Source organism: Lampetra planeri, chromosome 40 (genome assembly GCF_965212315.1).
Source record: "Lampetra planeri chromosome 40, kcLamPlan1.2.h2, whole genome shotgun sequence".
Lineage (NCBI taxonomy): Eukaryota > Metazoa > Chordata > Hyperoartia > Petromyzontiformes > Petromyzontidae > Lampetra > Lampetra planeri.
Genome location: NC_136146.1, coordinates 5,754,864 through 5,775,903, shown reverse-complemented (window position 1 = coordinate 5,775,903; position 21,040 = coordinate 5,754,864). Strand labels below are relative to the sequence as shown.

The 21,040-nt window shown below is 47.5% G+C and overlaps 1 protein-coding gene across 3 annotated transcripts in view; it reads right to left on the bottom strand.

Moving 5' to 3' along the window:
• LOC144731799 (protein bicaudal D homolog 2-like) overlaps window positions 1-19,350 on the bottom strand; it is a 46,926-nt gene extending 27,576 nt beyond the window's left edge. For 2 of the 3 annotated variants that reach the window (XM_078613045.1, XM_078613046.1), the window contains exon 1: window positions 17,774-19,350. In XM_078613045.1, the coding sequence (XP_078469171.1) occupies window positions 17,774-18,100 (327 nt within the window). In that variant the 5' untranslated portion in view covers window positions 18,101-19,350. The remainder of the gene's footprint in view (window positions 1-17,773) is intronic. The other variant, XM_078613048.1, reaches the window with a different exon arrangement.
• Between the last annotated feature and the right edge of the window lie 1,690 nt (window positions 19,351-21,040).

Genomic DNA, 21,040 nt, shown 5'->3' with positions numbered 1-21,040 from the left:
TTCCGGTGCTGTTCACTGGACACAAGGTGATGCACTGCTAGCTGCAACAGTTCAGTTTGGAAATGCATTTCCACGAGTGATTGATGCCAATAGCACGATTGGAAAGTTAATGCGTAAAAGAGGGAAATAATTAAAAACAACACAATTCAGTAGTAATGTTCAGAGAAACCTGTATTAAGAAAAGTAAATATTGAACATTGTTTAACATGCTTTAAACAATGTTTTACTCCTGACACGAATTACTTAAATGTGTTTCATCACACCACGGTAGAAAGAAGTTAACTACCTTGCCTGGTATTCAGGAGGTCGTGAGTTCGATTACGAGCCTGATGCCTACTGCTGTATATTTGGAGTTTGCGTGTCTCTCTCTCTCTCTCCCCGTGATCACATGGACTTTTCTCCGGGTCCTCCAGTTTTTCCCTCCACATTTAGAAACATGCGTTCAGAGTATTTGGCTGCTACACATTTCCACACGATGATAAGCCGCTTCGTTGAACTATCATTTGTGGCCAGGTCGCTTCTGAAAAAGAGATGTCTGGTAAAATAAAACTAGTAAAACAGTAACATATACACTGCTGTGAATGGAGCCGTTAGTTCGAATCCAAGCACGGCTAACATCATTGTTGTGCGACGCCTCAATCGGTTTTTGGTTGGCCCCCTACTTCACTGACCTGCTACGACCAGCGTGGTGAAGTATGGTCGAACAACCACCATGACCGGAAGGCCTTTATCAAGCAGTGGCTCCACAAAGTGCTGTAATAACTATTACTCTATGTACGTACTATTCCTACCACTCTACAATGTGTATTACATAATAGTTGTAATTTAAATGCGTAGTGACACATGACCTAGTGCCATCCGTGACATGAATGGAAATGAGTTGATGCCTGTGGCACTGTGTATCGTGACAAAAAAAAATTATCTAAACAAACTTGCATTGCTTGCTGAATGAGTCATGTAATTCACTTTGTGTACGATACACATGGCTCCCAGATGGAAAGGAAATGCCACCTAAAAACAAAAAGAAATCGCTCTCTTTCTTTCTGACCGTACCCAGGCTGTGTGCCAAGCAGTCCAGCACAAGTTTGACATTTCACGAAAGTAAAATAAAGGGTTACGCTGCCATGGTGTGACGGTCAGCACACCGGACTTGCAATCCAGAGGGTTCGATTGAATCTCCTAGAAACAACGGCGTGAATCCTGTGTCTTAAATCCCCCTGAACAGCGCGGTTAATCGATGGCAGGTTGCATGCGGTAGGTTAAAGTGTGGGTACTCTCCCAGCTTTCGGTAACATCTGGACAGCGTAGAAGATTAGGCCAAATACCCTGTACAGAGGCTCTCCGTGTTGGAGGCCCTTCAATCGGCAGTGGCTTTAGCCAGTGATCACAGGTCTGCACTTAGTTAAGTCACTGGCGAGATTTGGAACGGTGCATTGAAAAAGTTTATGACATTCCAACATCGAGGTTTTTAGGTTTGATCGCGGGAATAAAAATGTGTCGTTAAACCTGCCACCACCCGACACAACCAATTAGTGAGGTTTTGTCACGTGAACAAAACATGGCAACTCGTTACTAGTGCAGCACACCGTGTGTTGGAGAGTAAACCCACAGCATTTACAATTCGAGTACCACAACATTTAAACCCCACAACATTTACAATTGTGGGTTAACTCTCCAACACACCGGTGTGCTGTACTAGTAACGAACTGGCATTTTTTGTGCACGTGACAAACCTTACGAATTGGCTTTGTCGGGTGGTGTAACCCAAAACACCTCTATTACGGATAATATCGGTCGCGAAAGCCATACGAAGCATTGCTGTTTCGTACGTGATATAAGTCCCGGGATAAAATCACAAACATAGCAATGTCATGCTCCAATTCATCGCTAGTACAGCACACCGGTGTGTCGGAGAGCCAAGCCACAACATTTACAATCCGAGTACTAAGCGACACATTTATATATTTACGCGATCGAACCCAAAAACAACCTGTATTATGGATGATATTGGTCGCGAAAGCCTACTGCGTGTTAAACTATCGTGCTGTATTTGAAGCTTTCGTGACTGCAGGAATCCATACTCTTTGGTTCTTTCGGTAAAGTCACGTGGGTAGAAACAATAATAACCAAACAGTATCGTACTGCACTTCTATGTGCCGTGTTCTTGTCAGTTCCACTTCCACCAACCAACGCTGATTGGCCCTATCGGCACGCACGGCGTGTGGAGAGCCCTCATCCAGCAGTGGACTGACAAAGGGTTATGCTTTACACGTGTAAGAAAGTAAATATGGAATATCAGTGCCCACGAGAAGGACAGTTGAATTTAACACGAAGGCTTTCGCGACCAATATTATTCATAATCAACGTTTTTGGGTTAGATCGCGTTATTTATAAATGTGTCGTAACCCTCCACCACCCGACACGGCCAATCGCCATTCTGGCGAATTGCCCGATGATGCTGGATGCAATTACCAGCGAAACGTCGTACTCAAAAATAGTAAATGTTGTGGTTTCACGCTTTAACACACCGGTGGGCTAAAGTAGTGAATTATTTGTCTTTTGTCAACGTGACACTTTTTTGCTGATTGGCCGTGTCGGGTGGTGGAGGGTTACGACACATTTATAATAACGCGATCTAACCAAAAAACGTTGATTATGAGTTGAATTTAACTTCACGTATTGTCCAGTGATGATCACCGCACCCATATCATATGATGCCATTTTATTAAACTGACCACTGATGATCACATCACCAGATACCCAGCATCATCGCCATCATAATCATCAGCCATGATCGATCCTCTCCTGGTTGGAGTTCTCACGAATTCGCTGTCGTCTCTTACAGTCTATAATGCCTGCAGTTAGTCGTTCAATCGTTTAAGATCGCTGCAAGGTTATATAATTTTTGGTTACATATGGTCGGTAAAAGGTAAAGGTGCGGCCCTGAAATTTCTAGCTCACGCCACTGCTGGCAGAAGGGACCTCCACTCGAGAAGGAAACATGACCCCCTCCTGCAGGCCGGCTCAACGTCTTGGAAGTTACCCACACTTTGCCTCGCCGCGCGGGACCTACCGATCAACACACTGTGGCGTAGTCATTTATTCTGCTGGGCGGAGAGAGGTGCGCAGGGATTTAATGAACTTGCACCGTCGTCTCAGCTGGAGCCTGGCCTCGCCGAGAGACGGCGCTCGTCCGTTCATCGGTATTTTGAGCCAGCTGGCCACGATTGAGAAAAAAGCCTCACCCCAATATTTGACCCAGGCAAACTGCAGAGCACATACTAAGTGGTACTAACCTTCCATTAAAAATGAACAACAACATTTAATTACCACGATTAAGAGACAAACAACATATATGCTATGAAAACATCATTCAAATAGGATATATTTATTCATTAGAATGTCATCAATGGCCCTCAAACCACTTGGGACTGCTGTTCCAGTGCCCAACCAGGCTGTTGTTATTATTAATTGATTTAAAACACAGTGAGCCGCAAACTGAATGCCGCGAGGAGTATGTGGCAATTTCAAAGCAGCACAGGACTTGAATGCCATCGATCTGGGCGACAGTACGGAATGGTAAATTTGCCATTCATGTGCTGACCAATACACCACTGCGGCAACCATTTTTAAGTGCAAGGCGTTAGCAAATGGACAACTCAACCAAACGTTGGTCTGGTTCAACGAGCTGGTGGAGAGATAATCTCTGCTGGCGTTAGGTCATCTGATCATTCGGTCACTTACTAAGCTGACCATCACAGCGTGGCAGCACCCGCACGCACACACAAACACGCTGATACGACAGCAAGAGACGTTCTCGCTTATGCATGTAATTAGGGGCTTCGGCGACCTGACACAATGCGGCACTAAGCAACGTCGTCGCCTTTCGACCGGGGCAATCAAGCAGAGCCCACAAAACCCCCAGAACTACATCAGCACTCAACCTGCAAGCACATCCCCGGCCTTTTTCTATTGCGTTCAACCGTGTGAATGAGTCGCATTCTTTCACCGCTGTCTAATCAGCTTCCCATTGAGAAGGGGGGGGGGTTGGATACCACCGCTCAGGAGAGACAGGCCCCTGTTTGTACCCCTTGTTAACGGATGCCCCAGCGTGAACAGCGCCACAGGGGGCGAGCAAACATCGCTGTGAATACGAAAACCGGCCACAATTGGAGGTCAGGGCAAGGGTCTCGTGGTTTAAATGTGTGTACAACACACGTGCTAAACGTGCGGCCCTCTTTGTCAATGCACTGCTGGATGGGGGTGCTACCAGTGCCGTGTGGATGGAGGGGGGTTCATGGAAAAGGTCGAGGTGCAGCCTTGAAATGTTTTGCTCACAACACTGCTGGTGGAAGAGCCTCCGCTGGAGCGAGCTCGACAAAGGCCCTCTCGAGGGGCTGTTGGCGAACCATCGGAAACAAAGGCGGTCACCGCATCGCGCGCTTTCAGATGCGCTTCCGAGGCCGTCTGGAACGCTCTTCCTTCCGATATTGGGAAGCCACTGGATCTCGTTTGAAACCCCTTATTCTTTCGAACGGCTTTTTTTCTGTTTAGTTTGTTGTCCTGCACGTCAGATTTGCACTGTTGGGTGTGTGCGGTGTGAAAGAAGTCCCACATACATCGAGATATACGAGACATTAAGCCTCAGATCCGGCAATAGGTTCCCCGCATCGCCGCGGATAATGGTAACTGCACTTGCACTGAACAGAGAAACCTATCAAAGCAATAAAATAAGTACATGCTATGCGATATTTGGGTTAAATCGTCGCTAAAAACCTGACCCTGCGCATAAACCCTCCTATTAAACCACAATCTTTCATAACATTTGGAAGCCTGTCATGCTTGGCCATTCTCCGAGAGAGATAAAAGCAAAATAAATACTGCAGGCAAGGGCTGACGTGGGCACGCCCACGCGATGAATGTTGCCTCTCTCTGCCGCACTGACGGAGCCTGGATCATCCATCAACTGGCAGAATATCGGGATTTAGTAAAAAATAAAGATTAATAATAATAATGTACTATCGCTCTCCCCGTTGCACTTTTGCCGAATTGTGGAGGATTGCAGTTTGAGCCCAACGGCCACCCTGGTTAATACTGCAGGCCTTGTAAATCGACAAATACCCCCGCTGTAAAGTTATTCGAACATATAAACAGGAGGCCGTGTGTGCCTGCATCCAATTTTTTTATTTTATTTTACTTTCTACGTGACTTTACCGAAAAAAAACCTAAGAAGATGATTCCTTGCAGTCACGAAAGCTTCAAATCTAGAATTGAAAATGTACTGGCATAACCCCCTTGCTTGCGGCGACACTACGAGAGAGTATGTCTGTGACACACGGCTCCTGCGGGATAACCTTACATGACAAGAATGGCCTTAATACGAAGTGCACTTGTGACTTCATTTGAATCGGCAGCTCCCATGTTTTGTCCTTGTTTAGGGGGGACATGCACAGTCAACGTTCGACAATCATTAGACAAACGTCAAACGCCGAGCAAAATGAGTAAACGATACGATCTGCTTCAGCCTATCGTGCATTCTGCTCTGGTTCTCCACCACCTGTGCATACATGGGGGGAAATTGCTACAAAGCCTATGGTTTAATTGTACTGATTTTAGCAATCTGACCGGCTCCCTCCAACTATTACGGACAGTCTGGATGTAATTATTACCACCACAATCACCATCATCAACGACCAACAATCTTTCGACTTAATTATACGAATTGAGCACAGGGGCTTTCTGAACCTTCACTTGGCAGGGGGGGAGGAGGGGGGGGGCTAACCTCTACCCTCACCCCCGCCCCTTGACTCTAGGGGGCTACATCTAAGCCACTGACAAGTGTGACCACGCGGTGTTTTCGTGCCCCCCCCCCCCCCACGTGTAGAAGGCTGCCCGCTGTGGCCCGCGTGCACACCCCACGATGAGCCCAGCAATCGGGAATGACAGTTTGCTGTTCCCTGTGTCAGGCCGCATGCTGTGTGTGTGTGAATGTTCTCGCCCCGGGGATGAACTGTAAAAGGCGGAATGCTGAACACCCTCCCCTCCCCCTCCCCTCTCCTCCCCTCCCCCTCCCCTCTCCTCCCCTCCCCTCTCCTCCCCTCCCCTCCCTCCCCTCCCCTCCCTGCCACTGCGTCTTCAAGGATTTGTCCAACACAGGAACGCGACTCCTGCTGCTGCTGCCCAACGTACAACAACAACAACGAGCCACACGCGAACGCCACGGCGCGCGCCTCTGCGCTGCGAGCGAGAAGCGCTGGACGTGTCCTCTATCGCAATTTTTTTACGATCAGGGGAAACAAGCAGATGCTCCGTGCAGTCGGCACTTTGCTTCGTTCATCATTCCATTTTTTTAGTTTGTTTCTTCAATGCTTTGCTTTATGTGCCACCCCCACCCACCCCCCCCCGGTTTAAATGAAAGATGTCACGAAATATTTCACTCTCAGGGCGCTTTTGTTCTCGTTGCATTGGGCTGTAGGTGCCGATTTGAGACGCGGAGATTGTGTCTGCTGCCACAGTCGAAGATTTGAATTCGGAGGCAGTGCTGGCCCCCAACCTCATGGTTAAGTAACATTTGCCAGGGGTGTTGACGTGGCGTGGAGTGACCTTTATCCAGCAGTGGATTGATACAATTGATGTTAATGATCATAATTTGTATGCGTATATAGAGGGGGGGGGGGGAAACTCACACATTAGTGAATAACGCTGTTCAGGAAAATTGCACCTCTTCGTAATTGTATGAATGAGGGCCATTTTCCTGAAATGTCGCCTGTTATATTTGTTCCTTTCAAGGCAGTGTCATGGACAAAAATGTGTTCCTTTGTTATTTGTGCACCACTGCCAATGCAGTAACACCATACCAATGACATGGTACATACAGTGCTATATATATACACACACGCGTATATGGGCAGTGATCCAAATGTAAATGCAGAAGTCACGAGATAAAAAAAACATGTTCATCCTGCAGCCCATGTTCACTGCTTCTTCCCCCGAAAAAATACGAGAGTTGCATTTTCTAAGAGCGTCACCGGTGTAGCCATCGTCCGCATTGGAACATCGACAGGCCGATGAACACATCTCCTTCATCAATGTAAATGTAATGACAAGCCGCACTGGAGCGGTCGTGGCCATGAGACCCAAACTATGGACCGTAGAGATGCACAGCGATCCATCGAGACACGCCAAGACAACACGAAAAGGCAAGCCACAGCAGTGTGACACAAATTACACTGGTCAACACACTTTTTCTGGCATAAGGTATTCCAACGGTTTAAATGTAATTTTGGGGTGCTGATTCCAAATCTGGCATCAGTTTTTGTCTATCACATCAGGTTTTTGAGATATCAACTATTGCATTTTCAATAAAAACTGCAGAAGAAAAATATTAAATAAATGTGGATATCTACATAAAATTATATTATAAACACACTATCCTAAAAATACAGCACCACATTTTAACACTAAAGCAGTCACTGACTCGCAACAACTTGCAATCATAAGTGACAGAGGTAATTTCGGGTAAAATCAATGAAAATGGGGTATGCCGATAGCATAAAAATGAGATGTGATAGAGCAAATCTGAGATCAGAATTGGAATCAGAACCCTGAAATTAGTCTAAAACAGCTGCAAAAGTCCAGGCCAGAAAAAAAAAACATTTGTTGACCAGTGTTATGGACCGGACCACCACAGTACATCCACGGTGGTGTGTGCTCCTTCAACGGAGGATGAGGAACAGCAACACCACACAAACTCTTTCTCTCGTCGCGTGGCTGGCAGACCGGCATTGGCATTCGGCTCCTGAACGCATTGCTGCCATCATTAGCAGGAATAGAAGAGTACAGCATGCCATTGTATACCGACCCATTTAGACCACTTAACTGCATTGGGTGCGTTATAAATTACCTCTCTGCGAATCAATGCAATGAATGATCGCGATTCAGGGTCGCTTTCAATTAAATTCCGCTATTGGTTCTTTTTGAAAGCCTCTTAGTGGCTGCAGAGGTGATGAGTATCAATTACGTACAATATGCGTGGATAATAACGAAAATTCCTCGGCGATTCGATGCGAGTATTGTACGCTTAGGAACGCATAATTCCACACACCCCTAATGCATAGGGTGAACCTACACTACACGTGTGAATAAAACAACGCACTTAATCCTCGAATGTATCATTTACATATCGACAATCCTGCGTGAGTGACACACTGATGTCAATTTTTACTGTAACAATGATAATAATAATAACGCTCGGGATGGGCCATAGCGTTGAGATTTGAAATATAACTGAGTCTGCGCTTTTTATCGACGGCGACAAAGTGACCCGCACGTGAGGCCCTGCAATTGCCTGCTCACGCCACTGCTGTCGGAAGGGCCCGCACTCGAGAGAGCTCGAGAGAGAGAAAATTTGGCCTACTCCATCACGCTGGCCAGACGCCTTGCAACAACTACCCATACTTACTATCAACACGTTTTTTTTATCTTAATTTTGGAGCTTTCGTGACTGCAGGAAGTATTCTTTGGTTTTTTCGGTAAAGTCACGTATAAAGATAAAATAATAAATTAAATAATAGCATACGACGTTTCGATTGCAACACAAGCAATTATCATCAGGTATAGTGAAATAGTGACATAAAATCTAACCAGAAAACTATAGACAGCCATATAAGCAGACAGATATCACCAAGATACATAGAGTGATATCTGTCTGCTTATATGTCTGTCTATAGATTTCTGGTTAGATTTTATGTCGCTACGTGGAAATTTATCGCGGCCAAATATTCGAAACGCACGTTTCTACACGTGGAGGGAGAAACCGGAGGACCCGGAGAAAAATCCCACGTGACCACGGGGAGAGAGAGAGAGAGAGACACAAAAACTCCAAATATACAGGCGTCAGGGTCCGGATTGAACCCACGGCCTCCTGTATACCAGGCAACGTAGTAAACATCTCGCCGCCACGGAGTGCCCACACCTTACCCCAACGCACGCGACCTGACCATCTACTAACTGTGGTGAACCTATTTATTCTGCCGGGTGAACAGAGGGAGCGGCGGGGGGGAGGGGGTATTTAGGAGACTTGCACCATTGTCCCAACTGCCACGCCTGGAGATTGAACAGGCGACCTCTGGATTGCAAGTTGAGTGTGCTGACCATTAGCCTACCCACGGTAACATTCACCGATGCTAATGACTAGAAAAATGTGAAAGCCAATATCTTGAAATTTGGGCCCTAAAATACGTACAGCTCCCGACCACGATCAGCCTACAGTTACGAATTGCTTCAACTCTCACGCTGAACCCTTACACGGGTACAATCTGCTCGCACGAGTGAACAAAGCGATTCGCCTCCATGCAGTGCGATGCCATGGCCAACAAACATCAGATGAATGTCGCTACCTGCAACTAACATAATATAAAATATTTCGACAAGAACGCAAGCGTGTGGCTAAAGTAACACGCACTGTCGTCATGGTAACAGAAGAGACGCAGTCGAGTGGATGTGAAGCTCATTTTTAACCTCGCCACGAGTTTCCTAATCCATAATTCCTTACGCGCGATTCCCTATCCTGTTCTTAGCGCACTTGACACCACTTGAGGGTCACGTGCCGCCGCGTCAAATGAGCTTTCAAGTCGATTGCCGGCCGATGCCAATTTTTTTTTAGTTTTTAGTCATTGGCCGGACACAGGGCACCGGCCAATGACAATGGGCGGCGGGGGCGTGGCGGTCCAGCGTAACGCGGCTTTGCTGCAGAGGTTCACGCGGTTCGAGCGCGGCGGGCCGCCCTGGTTAACCGGCAAAAAATGCCACGTTCACCGGCGCACATGAAAGATCCCCTGGCGTTGTTGCCAGCAGTGTGCGCCGGAGTCGTGGTCCGGATTCGCCAACAACAAAAAATGTACATTAATTACACAGCCGAATACTCAATTGGAATATAAAGTATATGGAAATCGTCACCCCTTTACTGCGAAAAGAAAACAAGAGTTGTGAGAGTCAAGTGAGGCTCTTTCCTGGACAAGCAAGCATCATGAAATGCTGTGAATTAAATTGTTTATATCTTGTTCAAATGAGCATTAAGGCAGTGAGTGCCCTTCTCCTGTTCACAGCCCAGAGCCAGTGGTAGAAATCCTTACCGATAGAATAAGCACGACAGTTGACTTCCCCACAAAGTGGTACCAATTTTATTTACCCCACAAAGATAATGGGCTAAGTCGACCCCTATCGAAGATTTGAACTCACAACCTTCCAATTGTGAGCCGTTCACTCTACCATTGAACCATATGGCTCCGGGTTTCTGCAATTATAATGTGCCGTTGTTATTCCTTGTGTCCAACAGGCACACTTCAGAGCTCTTAAATGTTTCTCTGAGTGGCAAGTTTTATGACAGCAATGAAAGTGTCCGTGGGGTTTGATCTCTCGCGGTTCTCAAATTAAAAAAAAAGTTGTCCTAAAGCAATATGGTCGTGCTATGTAACGCCAAATCAGTCGCATCGTAAAGGTATTTGTTATTTAATAGCACGACAGGAACAATTTGCATACATAATATGCATGCATAATGTACGTTGATTACCATAGCAATAACCCAACCGGAAATGGATACCCATTATAATGTAAATGCATTCATTAATCTCCCCCCCCCCTTTCGCACGTGAAGGGCTCACAAGTGACGTCATCACATCTACACCTCAGGAGGATTTCTCCACAAATCTGGCTGTCGCCTGATGAAGCTAGTTGTAATTCCTGGTGAAACGTCGTACTCAGATTTTTAATGTTGTAGATGTTCTCTCCAACACAACAGTTTGCTGTACTAGTAACGAATTGGCATGTTCTGTTTAACGTGACAAACCTTACTAATTGGCTGTGTCGGGTGGTGGCGGGTTTAACCACACACATATCTACGCGATCTAACCCAAACAACCACGAGTATAAAGGAGGTTCTCAGCTCTCCCGCCTGCCTCTCAGCAGCTACTTTAATTTCACTTCTCTCTCGTGTGACATTGCCAACGACTTCTAACGTACACTGGATTGCACATATGCCAAGTACAAATGCATGCAAACAAGCAGACACGTTGATTTTGAAAGTTAAACCAACAGAAATTGTACACAGCCCCCATTACTGTGCTAATATAGGTTTTTTTTCTTCTTCAGAAAATCTCCACATTTCCAAATTCACGTTTTTATTCCAATAACTGAAAACTCACACACTTGTGCAACAACACTGCCTTACCATTGCCAACGTTCCGGGCAGTGTCCAAATAATATATTAAAATAGTATTGTGTAAATATTAATTTTTTTTAAGGCAGTGTTGTTGACAAATGTTTTTTTTATGTGTTGTTAATTGTGCTTGTCCACCACTGCCAGCGCAGCATCAACAAATAATTAATTCCAATAACGAGCGCTGCATTCAAAAAAACATTATAATTTGGGAAAACGACATTATGTTTTTAAAATGTATGTTCTTCTGAAAATGTGTGGTTCGTCTCATCCACGCTGCTTTTACCTACCACCCCGCAGGTAAACACGCTTCTCTCTCTATGCGTCATTCCTCGCATTGTTTGACTTTGGAATTCCCTCCTATCACCTCTTTTCCCAAGCTCTTAAAACCTTACAACCTTGCTTATTCACGTGCCCATGCACCAGACCAGTTCCCCTGGGTAGCTGCGTGGGCTACGTGTGCCTGTCTGCTGATGATGAAGCAACTAACAGCGCATTATAGCTACTCAATGGGTCTCTGTCAGTCTATGGGTTTCGATGTAAGTCTCTGGGTCTCGATGTGAATCTGTGGGTTTCTGTGTGAAACTCTGGGTGTCTATTTAAGCCTTTGGTTATCTACGTGAGTCTATGGGTCTCTGTGTCAGTTTGTGCATCACTGCAACAAAAGAGTCTGGCCATCGAACACAGATGGTCACGCATCGTGCGCTTACAGATGCGCTTCTTCTGGAACGCTCTTCCTCTCCGATGTTAGGGAGCCACTGGAGCTAAACACTTTCAAATCGAAGCTGAAAACGCATTTCTTTAGAACGGCTTTTTTTGCGTTCAGTTTGTTGTTCTTCCCCCGCGCCTCCTATTAGCACGGTTGGCTACGTACGGTGCGAAAGAAGTTCAACGTACAGACATACATAAATACAGACGTACATACAGACGTACATACAGACATACAGACATACATACAGACATACAGACAGACATACAGACATACATGCATCCATACAGGCATACATTCAGACATACATGCATACATACAGACATAAAGACAGACATACAGACATACATACAGACGTACATACAGACATACATACAAACATACAGACATACATACAAACATACATACATACAGACATACATACATACCTACAGACATACATACATACAGACATGCATACATACAAATAAGTACGGTGCGAAAGAAGTTCAACGTACACGCGTACGTACGCCGTGGTCACATGACTCAGGGAATGCCACTTGGACGAGCTCGTCGCCTGAGATTGTAAAACCCCGCGGTGGACTACGGCAATGCCCCCTCAACGCTGAGCGTCGCGACTGCAAGCGCACGCTTCCTCCACGTCGCGAGTCGATCCGTCTCACGGCTCGGCACCCTGGCACAACGAGCAGCGAACTCTAACGAATAGAAATCCATTCCCCCGACGAGAGGCGGATGCGACGAAGCGAGCACCGTGAAAATGCCACCTTAGTTTATGGTTTTCCCATGATCGACCTCTTGTCGAGGTAGCCGCTGTCCTGTCATATCTCTGAGTATGAAATTAGTACCTGGGGCGATGTGTAAACATCACCACCGGGGAGACAAAGGCGGCCGGATGTGGAGTACTGCCCCCCCCCGTCCCCCGCGTCGCCCTTCCAAAGGTGCCTACTCGCGAACAGCACTGACCCCCACAAATCTATGAGGGCTGTACCGGGGAAGCGTTGTCTTTGTGTGCTTGGCTACTGGGTGGGCTTCAGCAATAAATGTGGCATCTGTGCAAGTTTGCACACGTGGGTCGAGCAAGAATGCGCGCCCGTTCCGAGTGCGGACGCCTGCGTGGTTTTTTTCTTCGTGAAAATCGCGACGCGGAATTGTTGCGCCCACGCGCGCGCGCTCTGACGACGCTCCGTTCGCACCACCACGTGCGTCAAAGCGAAGAGTTCCAAAGCCGTCGTAGCATTGACCGCCCCCATTGCGTCGAGGGCTCAAGAAAAAAAAGTCAACGGGAGAGCAAAAAAAGTGGCTTTCTGCTCGATTGAACGTGAGCAGGCGCTGCTGTCTTGTACACTCTTGCACTCAGCGCCGAGCCAGCGGTGTTAATTCCACATTCCTACGGCAGCGGTAATTCGTAGGAAGCAACTGTGGTACTCGTTTTTTTTTTATCAACACCCACTGACAAGTGTGGTGAAATATGGGCACAAAATCCCATGACTGACACAGCCTGGCAAGGCTTTAATGCAGCATTAGGCAGAAGAAGCGTGGGGTAGTGTAGCGCAAACCGCTGTTGCACCGTACTGCTATGCTCCCACGTCTATGCTCCCCGCCTTTACCAACTGAAACTGAGCAGTGTGGAGAAGTACGGTCACATCCCAGCAGTGGATTGACTAAAGGGTTGTAAAGGTGCATTTAATGCAAGGCTGAGTCGAGCCCCAATTCGATTTGAATTCACAACCTTCCCAGTTTCGATTTAAAGCTTTCGTGACTGCAGGGATTCATCTTCTTGGTTCTTTCGGTAAAGTCACGTAGAATGGAAATAATAAAATAATAAAAGTAAAACATGATAAAATAATTCTCACGACGTTTCGGCCACAACGCAAGCAGCCGTCCTCAGGTGAAGAACAGGTCTGTCAGACGCTGTCTTTCTGACAGACCTGTTCTTCACCTGAGGACGGCTGCTTGCGTTGTGGCCGAAACGTCGTGAGAATTATTTTATTATGTTTTATTTTTATTATTTTATTATTTCCATTCTACGTGACTTTACCGAAAGAACCAAGAAGATGAACCTTCCAAGTTTCACGAGTAACACACTCCATCCACGCGCCCACCCGGCAAGTACGTACAGTGGTGTCAGTCAACGTTGCGAATGAAATTCGTGCGACAAAGTTGACCTGTGGTACGGTACGTGTCACATTTTCATTTCGGCAATGATGCCCGAGTGAAGTTCTGTCATCAGGCGTGACGATGACTCTGAACTGCCCGCCAGAGACCAACGAAAGCGCAACTCTTATTTGACGAAGTGAGCGAGTTACAATGCAGACAAAGACCGGGTTACTTATTGGCTGCGCTGATCGCATCGGTGGCAGGTCTGCGTAAAGCGTGGAACGTTGGGCGAACGTTGGGCTCAATGCTCTCAAACGCGGGCAACGTCGGCTCGACGTTGCATGTGGTACCTGGGCGGTGGAAGATTTCATGCTGCTCCTCACACAAACATTTAATACATGAAGAGTGAGCGAAGTGACAGCTTTCGTCGGCTAGGCCGAGATAATAACTACTTGAAATTCACAGCCTGAGACTTGGACTCGAACTCCACAGATTCGTGTTGATCAGCCGAAGGCTACGACTGATATAAACCATGCTGACGAAACATTTCTGGCCAGATTGCATACAGGTATAAAATCCAAAACCCAAATGTGTTCGATTATGATATTAATCGATGACAAAATAATCCGCCTTTTGCCGTGCACTCAACGCCAATGCGTGTTGAGGAAACACCGGCATGCGTTTCCTGCTGTGCCCTGTCTGATAAGGGCTGTGGCACAGTTGGAAAGCAAAGCTTGTGCATCCGCCAGTGATCTCAATCAAACCCATGGCACCTGAAGGCTGTCCCGTGACCTCCTGCCAGCAGCGAGCCTTCGACACCCGGACGTAGCCTCGAGGTGCACCTAGCCTGGCACAAGCGCCGTGGTGACGTCACCCCCAACGCAGTGGCTGCTGTTGTTGTGACGAGCGCTTGTGAACGGCTCGCGCTGCTGCGTGGGAAATCTAGCGCGTGGGCTGCTGAATGCCGCCTGCACACACGTGCGCGCGCATTGCCCATGGTGGTGCAGCCGAAACGTAACTTCCTTCTGAGAATCAGCTTGCGATCACGGGCTGGCTCAGGAGTGGCCCCGCTGTGCCGAGCCTGCGGGGAAGGCAAGGAGCCCCCCCGCCCACGCCCAGCCCACCGCCTTCGAAAAGCATTGGTGGTCGAGGGTGCTACTTGGCATGAAGACAAACCAAGAGAAAACGCTTAAGGCCCCAAGCAGCTCAGGAGGCCACGAGTTAATGAGGGCGGGGGGAATAGGGTTCAAACAAATAGTGTCGGCTTTCATTCGGATCGTTGCGAACATAACAAGCTGTTTATTAATGAAAAAGCGAATTCGCGTCTCTCATGCACAGGGGCCTAATACCTCACTAGATTTTCCAAAACGCTGCGAGGCAACGCTTCCAACAGCACAAGGCACTACCACTAGAGTACAATGTAGGACTATTCATAATAGCCCGATATGTATCAGCCTAGCACTGTATCAAATATTCATATGCGCATATGAATATGCTGAATGATTCATCTTATAAATACGTGGACACTAGTTAATGTATGTATGTTGACATTATTTCGCACGGTATGTAGCCAACCGAGGCTCTGGACTGTTCCAGCTGAAATGAAGCACCGCTCTCAACTCTCATCTCACGACGCATCTCTACCTCTCGTCTCCATCTCTTCATAGTGGGGGGGGGGGAAAAATAACTTTTGCTCCGGCGAGCCAACAACCACCACATCCGGAGATTCACCTCTCCACACTGCCCCACCACACGTCAAACGTGATCAAAGCAAAACCTCTTAAGCCACGCAAACCAGGGGCACACATCACCCTCGTCGTCGCGTTACCCTTAACTCTACTCAACTTGCGAGTTTACGTGGCGCTCATTCCCGCGACCAAAGCACGCCAGATGCAGGCCACGAGCTGGGCAAGGTGCAGCCTGCTCGGGCCTCGTTCAAGGACGGCAGCATTGACAGCTCTTCTGAGTTGCTGTCCCCGGGCTGGGCTGAGAACATTGCACATCGCAGCGTGGTGGTTGCACGCGACACGCAACGCAAGGCACGCGGACGGGAGTCGTTCCTCTCGTGCTCGTTGTGACCACTTTGGCTTTTTCGGTAAAGTCACGTAGGTAAAAAAAATCAAATAAAAGAAATGAATATTCTTAGGGTTTTTTTCGGTAAAGTCACGTAGGTACTGTGACGGTTCCACCTGAAGACGGAAGCTTGTGTTGCCTCCGAAACGTCTTGATTTTTATTTTATTTTTATTTTACTTTTATTAATTTAAATTTTACATTTTTACCTACGTGACTTTACCGAAAAAACCTAAGAATATGAATCCGTGCAGTCACGAAAGCTTCAAATTTAAAATAAATGAAAACAACTCAATTAAATCGCGAAAGAGCTTTCGCTACGTTGTCCCTCACCTGAAGAAGGACGCTTGTGTTGCGCCCGAAACGTCTTGATTTTACTTAGTTGTTTTCATTTATTATATTTTATTTTTTACCTACGTGACTTTAGCGAAAAAAAACAAAGAGTATGAATCCTTGCAGTCACGAAAGCTTCAAATCTAGAAACAAACACATCCTGCCTGCGTCGTTAAGTTTTTTACCCCCGACTTGTCGACAATGATACTGATAATGCCTGGCCATGATAACGCAACACAGCAGCGTGGCCTTGTTTAAAAGTGTGGGGGGGGGGCATAATACAAGGGGAGGTGGGGGCGCCGCACGAAACTCAGTGTTGGACAATCTTTAAGCAACATCATGGAACCTCCTTTGCCAGTACCAAAATATGAGAAGAGGTTTTCACCTTTTTTCTGGCAACAAAACAGATGTTAAGATGTTAAAACACCAAACTGAAACCTTTACAAAGAATCATGTCTGCATTAACCACAATACTTGTGATCAGAATGCAAACAAACAAACGTACTCTGATAGTATGCATTGTCTTTGAAACTGATTGGTCCAGACCAGAGACAGCTTTCTTTGGAGCCTCGTCTCAAAAGGTGTTAGACTTTTGGCGTCCTCTGGTCTAACACCGTTTTGAGACGAGGCTCAAAAGAAAGCTGTCTCTGGTGCGGACCAATCAGTCTCAAGGACAATGCATATATTATCAGAGTACGTTTTTTTGTATGCATTCTGATCACAAGCATTGTGGTTAATGCAGACGTGATTCCTTGTAAAAAGGTTTCAGTTTGGTGTTCTAACATCTTAACACCTGTTTTGTTATTCTTGGTTCTTTCGGTAAAGTCACGTAGAAGGGAAATAATAAAAATATAAAACAATAAAAATTCTCACGACGTTTCGACTGCAACACAAGCAATCATCATCAGGTGTGAAATCCACAGCAAGAAAAGTTTTGTTGCCAGAAAAAATGGGAAACCCTATTCTCAAATCTTTAAGCAAACACTAAACGCTACCAGAGAGAGTGAGGATGACGATCTGCTTTGGTGTTAAAACATCATACCGACATTTGTTTGACTCGACGAACAAAGATTAATAATAGAAAGGAGGTCTGACCCATCAGCAGCAGTTGGCTAGAAAGTTCGCAATGATACTGATGACGACAATGGCACTCGTGGTGGTGATGATGATGATGATTCTCAATGATCCTGACCAACGATGATGGCAATGCTTCTGATAACAACGATGTAAGTTGCACTGATTAATGCTGATGACATGAATACCGATCATCATCATCATCACGAATCATCGCCACAATGACCCCCCTCCCCCGCCAATATTGAACGACTACCACGGCCTCCATCATCACCTCCTTGAGCAGGTCCATCTCTGCGCGCATCGCCTCGTACGCCTGTTCGAACGCGTCGCATCTCTCCTGGAGCGCCTGCTTCTCCTCCAGCACGGCGAGGCCGTACTCGGCGGCCTGCACCTTCTCCCGGCTGCTCGCCGCCAGCTCGCGACTCAGCCGCTCCAGCTCAGCCCGGAGCGACCCCTCCGAGGAGGACGAGGAGGAAGACGTCGAGGAGGAGGAGGCGCTGCGTAGTAGCCGGCTCTGCTCCGGCGACTCCGCTGAGGAGTTGCCGCTGCTGCTGTTGTCTCGTTCCTCCGACGCCGAGTTCGGTTCCTCTCCGTCCATGGCTACGCATTTAAGTTCCACGAGCTCTCTGTGCCGTGGTTTTTCTGCCTGTCACCAGGAACCGCTTATGACTAATGACTCCAGCGCAATTGCCACTGGAGGAATAAAGTTGTTTAAAAGTCAAAGTCTCTCTACCTCTCTATAATATCTATTTACTCTGCATGTATAAAATCGACAGGCCAGTCTGTGACCGTGTCTGTTTCTAAGTTAGGTTAAGCCGTCCCGAAACTTGGAGTTATCTTCACGATCATCCCCCCCCCCCTACATGATGATCCAGCGGCGTTCTTCCTCGTGTCCTCGTGTGCCCAGGAGTTGCTTTGTAAGGGGAAGCTCACGGCCAAAGTGTGCGCTCGGCGCTCGTGATGGACTGAGCGCGCGTGCGAGTCTGTGATGAAGTGTCAAGCGGCGTGACGCGAACGAGGCGGTGTGCGTCGTGAGCGTGTCACGTGTGACGACTGTGTGACGACTCGGTGTGTGGCTGCGCGTGTCAACGAGTCTACGCTCAAGTTGTGCGTGTCACTGAGTGTTAGCGTGTGTGTGTGTGTCACTGTTAGCTTGTGTGTGTGTGTCACTGAGTCTGAGCTTGTGTGTGTGTGTCACTCTGAGCTTGTGTGTGTGTGTCACTGAGTGTTAGCTTGTGTGTGTCACTCTTAACTTGTGTGTGTGTCACTCTTAGTATGTGTGTGTGTCACTGAGTGTTAGTTTGTGTGTTTGTGTCACTCTTAGTTTGTGTGTCACTCTTAACTTGTGTGTGTGTCACTCTTAGTGTGTGTGTGTGTCACTGAGTGTTAGTTTGTGTGTTTGTGTCACTCTTAGTTTGTGTGTCACTCTTAACTTGTGTGTGTCACCGAGTCTCAGCTTGCGTGCGACTGCGTGCGTCTTTGAACGTTTGTGCGACCTGCATGAATCAACGTCAGCGCTGATGTTGCGCGTCTTCGTCCGCCTGTGACCTGCGCTGAGTGGACGTGAGAGAGTGCTCGTGGTGTCACTTGCGGGAGTCCACGCCCGCGTTCCTGTACGACCGCTAGCGCGCGCGTGCGTGCGTGTGCGTCAATTCACTCCTGAGTCACTCTGCGAGTCCCACGTGCTTTGGCTGATTGTGTGCGTGAATCCACGTGGGGCGTGTCACCGAGCCGAATCCGAGACGAGACTCGGAGCGAGTCTGCGTTCATGCCTTGCCGTGTGCCTCTGTGTGTGTGTTTGTGAGCCTACACGGAAGACTGCGGTAAGTTACGCACACACACGCACGTACTCGTGAAGTGAAAGCAGAGAGAGGACAGCCCAAGGAAGTTTGCGACTTGCGTCGTAGAGACGTTGTAGGTAGTAGCGTGCCCTCATTGGCCGTTGTGGAGAACTGCAGGGTGATCGCGACTCGGACTCGCTTTAAAATCATCGTCTGGATTAAAGACTGGGTACTTTAAAACTGATTTTGTGTTGAGTGTGTTGTCGTTTCTCTCCGCCACCTCCGATTAGTGCGGTTGGCTAGGTATGATGCGAAAGAAGTTCAACATACAGACATACATAAATACAGATGTACATACAGACGTACATACATACAGACATAGATGCATACTAACAGACATACATATAGACATACAAACATACAAACATACATACAAACAACATACATACAGATATAAATACAGACATAGATACAGACATACCTACAGACATACCTACAGACATACCTACATACATACAGTACATACCTACATACAGTACCTACAGACAGACATACAAACCACTAGAGTGGTCTGCCGCAGAACGTTGGGCGTAACTCGGTTTCGCATGAGTGGCTCGCAGTTGTAGCCCTGCGGCCGCCCTGGTCAATACGGAGTGCTGCATTTTACCCATTCAGTACGCGCCGCCTGCTTCATGCTGGACTCGTAAAGATCACGTGACGTTATTTCGTAAAACATATATAGTTAACTTGCCGGCATCCCAGCAAAGATATGGAACGTCTAGGCCAGACATGGGCAAAGTACGGCCCGCGGGCCGTACACGGCCCGTTGGGCTTTTTAATCCGGCCCGCCGAACTTGTCCAAATACAGTATTATTCTTAAATTTAATTTTACCTTCCTCCTGCAATGACCCCATTTCCCCATTAGATGGCGCACTTTGTGTAATTCAACAAAACTTAACTCCGAGTTCTCTCCGAATTTCACGAGTCCGTTCTAGACCCCACAGCTAAATTTCCTTGCAAATAAATGCTTTGCTACCTGTTAAGGGCCAAATCCTTTCATGTAATGATTTTTACATGTCATTTATATTAGTTCACACAAACACTCCATCTGTTCCTGGCCCGGCCCCTCTGTCAAATTTTAGAACCCATTGTGGCCCGCGAGTGAAAAAGTTTGCCCACCCCTGGTCTAGGCCAACGCCAACGTTGGCTCGACGTTGGTCCAACGGTTCCCAACCGCATGCCGACGTCGGACGTCACAACTGGAGAATGACTTCGTCGGACAGAAGCCAAAGCTTCGCTCGCCCCCTACCGGCAGACGAATGCCCCCCGCCGCCCCATGCCCTTGCTGCGTGCTTGTTCGCGCTGCACAGAGACAACTGCCACTGGGGGGTCCCCCCTCCCCCCCTGGCTGGACTGTAGCCGAGTGAACACGAGGGAGTGACCCAGGAGTTTAGCGGCAGAGAGTGAGATGGGGGGGGGGGGATTGTATGAATATTGAATAGGTGAAAGCGGCGAGTGCAGGTGAGTGGCAAGAGATGCGGATGGAGAGTGAGGAGTGGAGGATGATGATGATGAAGACCCCGAAGCTGCGAGCAGAGGACACGGAAGCAGGAGCGAGGGGGGAGGGAGGGAGTGAGATGGTAGAAGAGGTTGGAGTGGAGCGGGAAGAGAGGGGAAGAAACGGATTTCACTTTTGGAAGGACCGATGGAGAGGTAGTGGCTTGACATCCACGATTGGGCAGTCGTTAAGCAGTCGG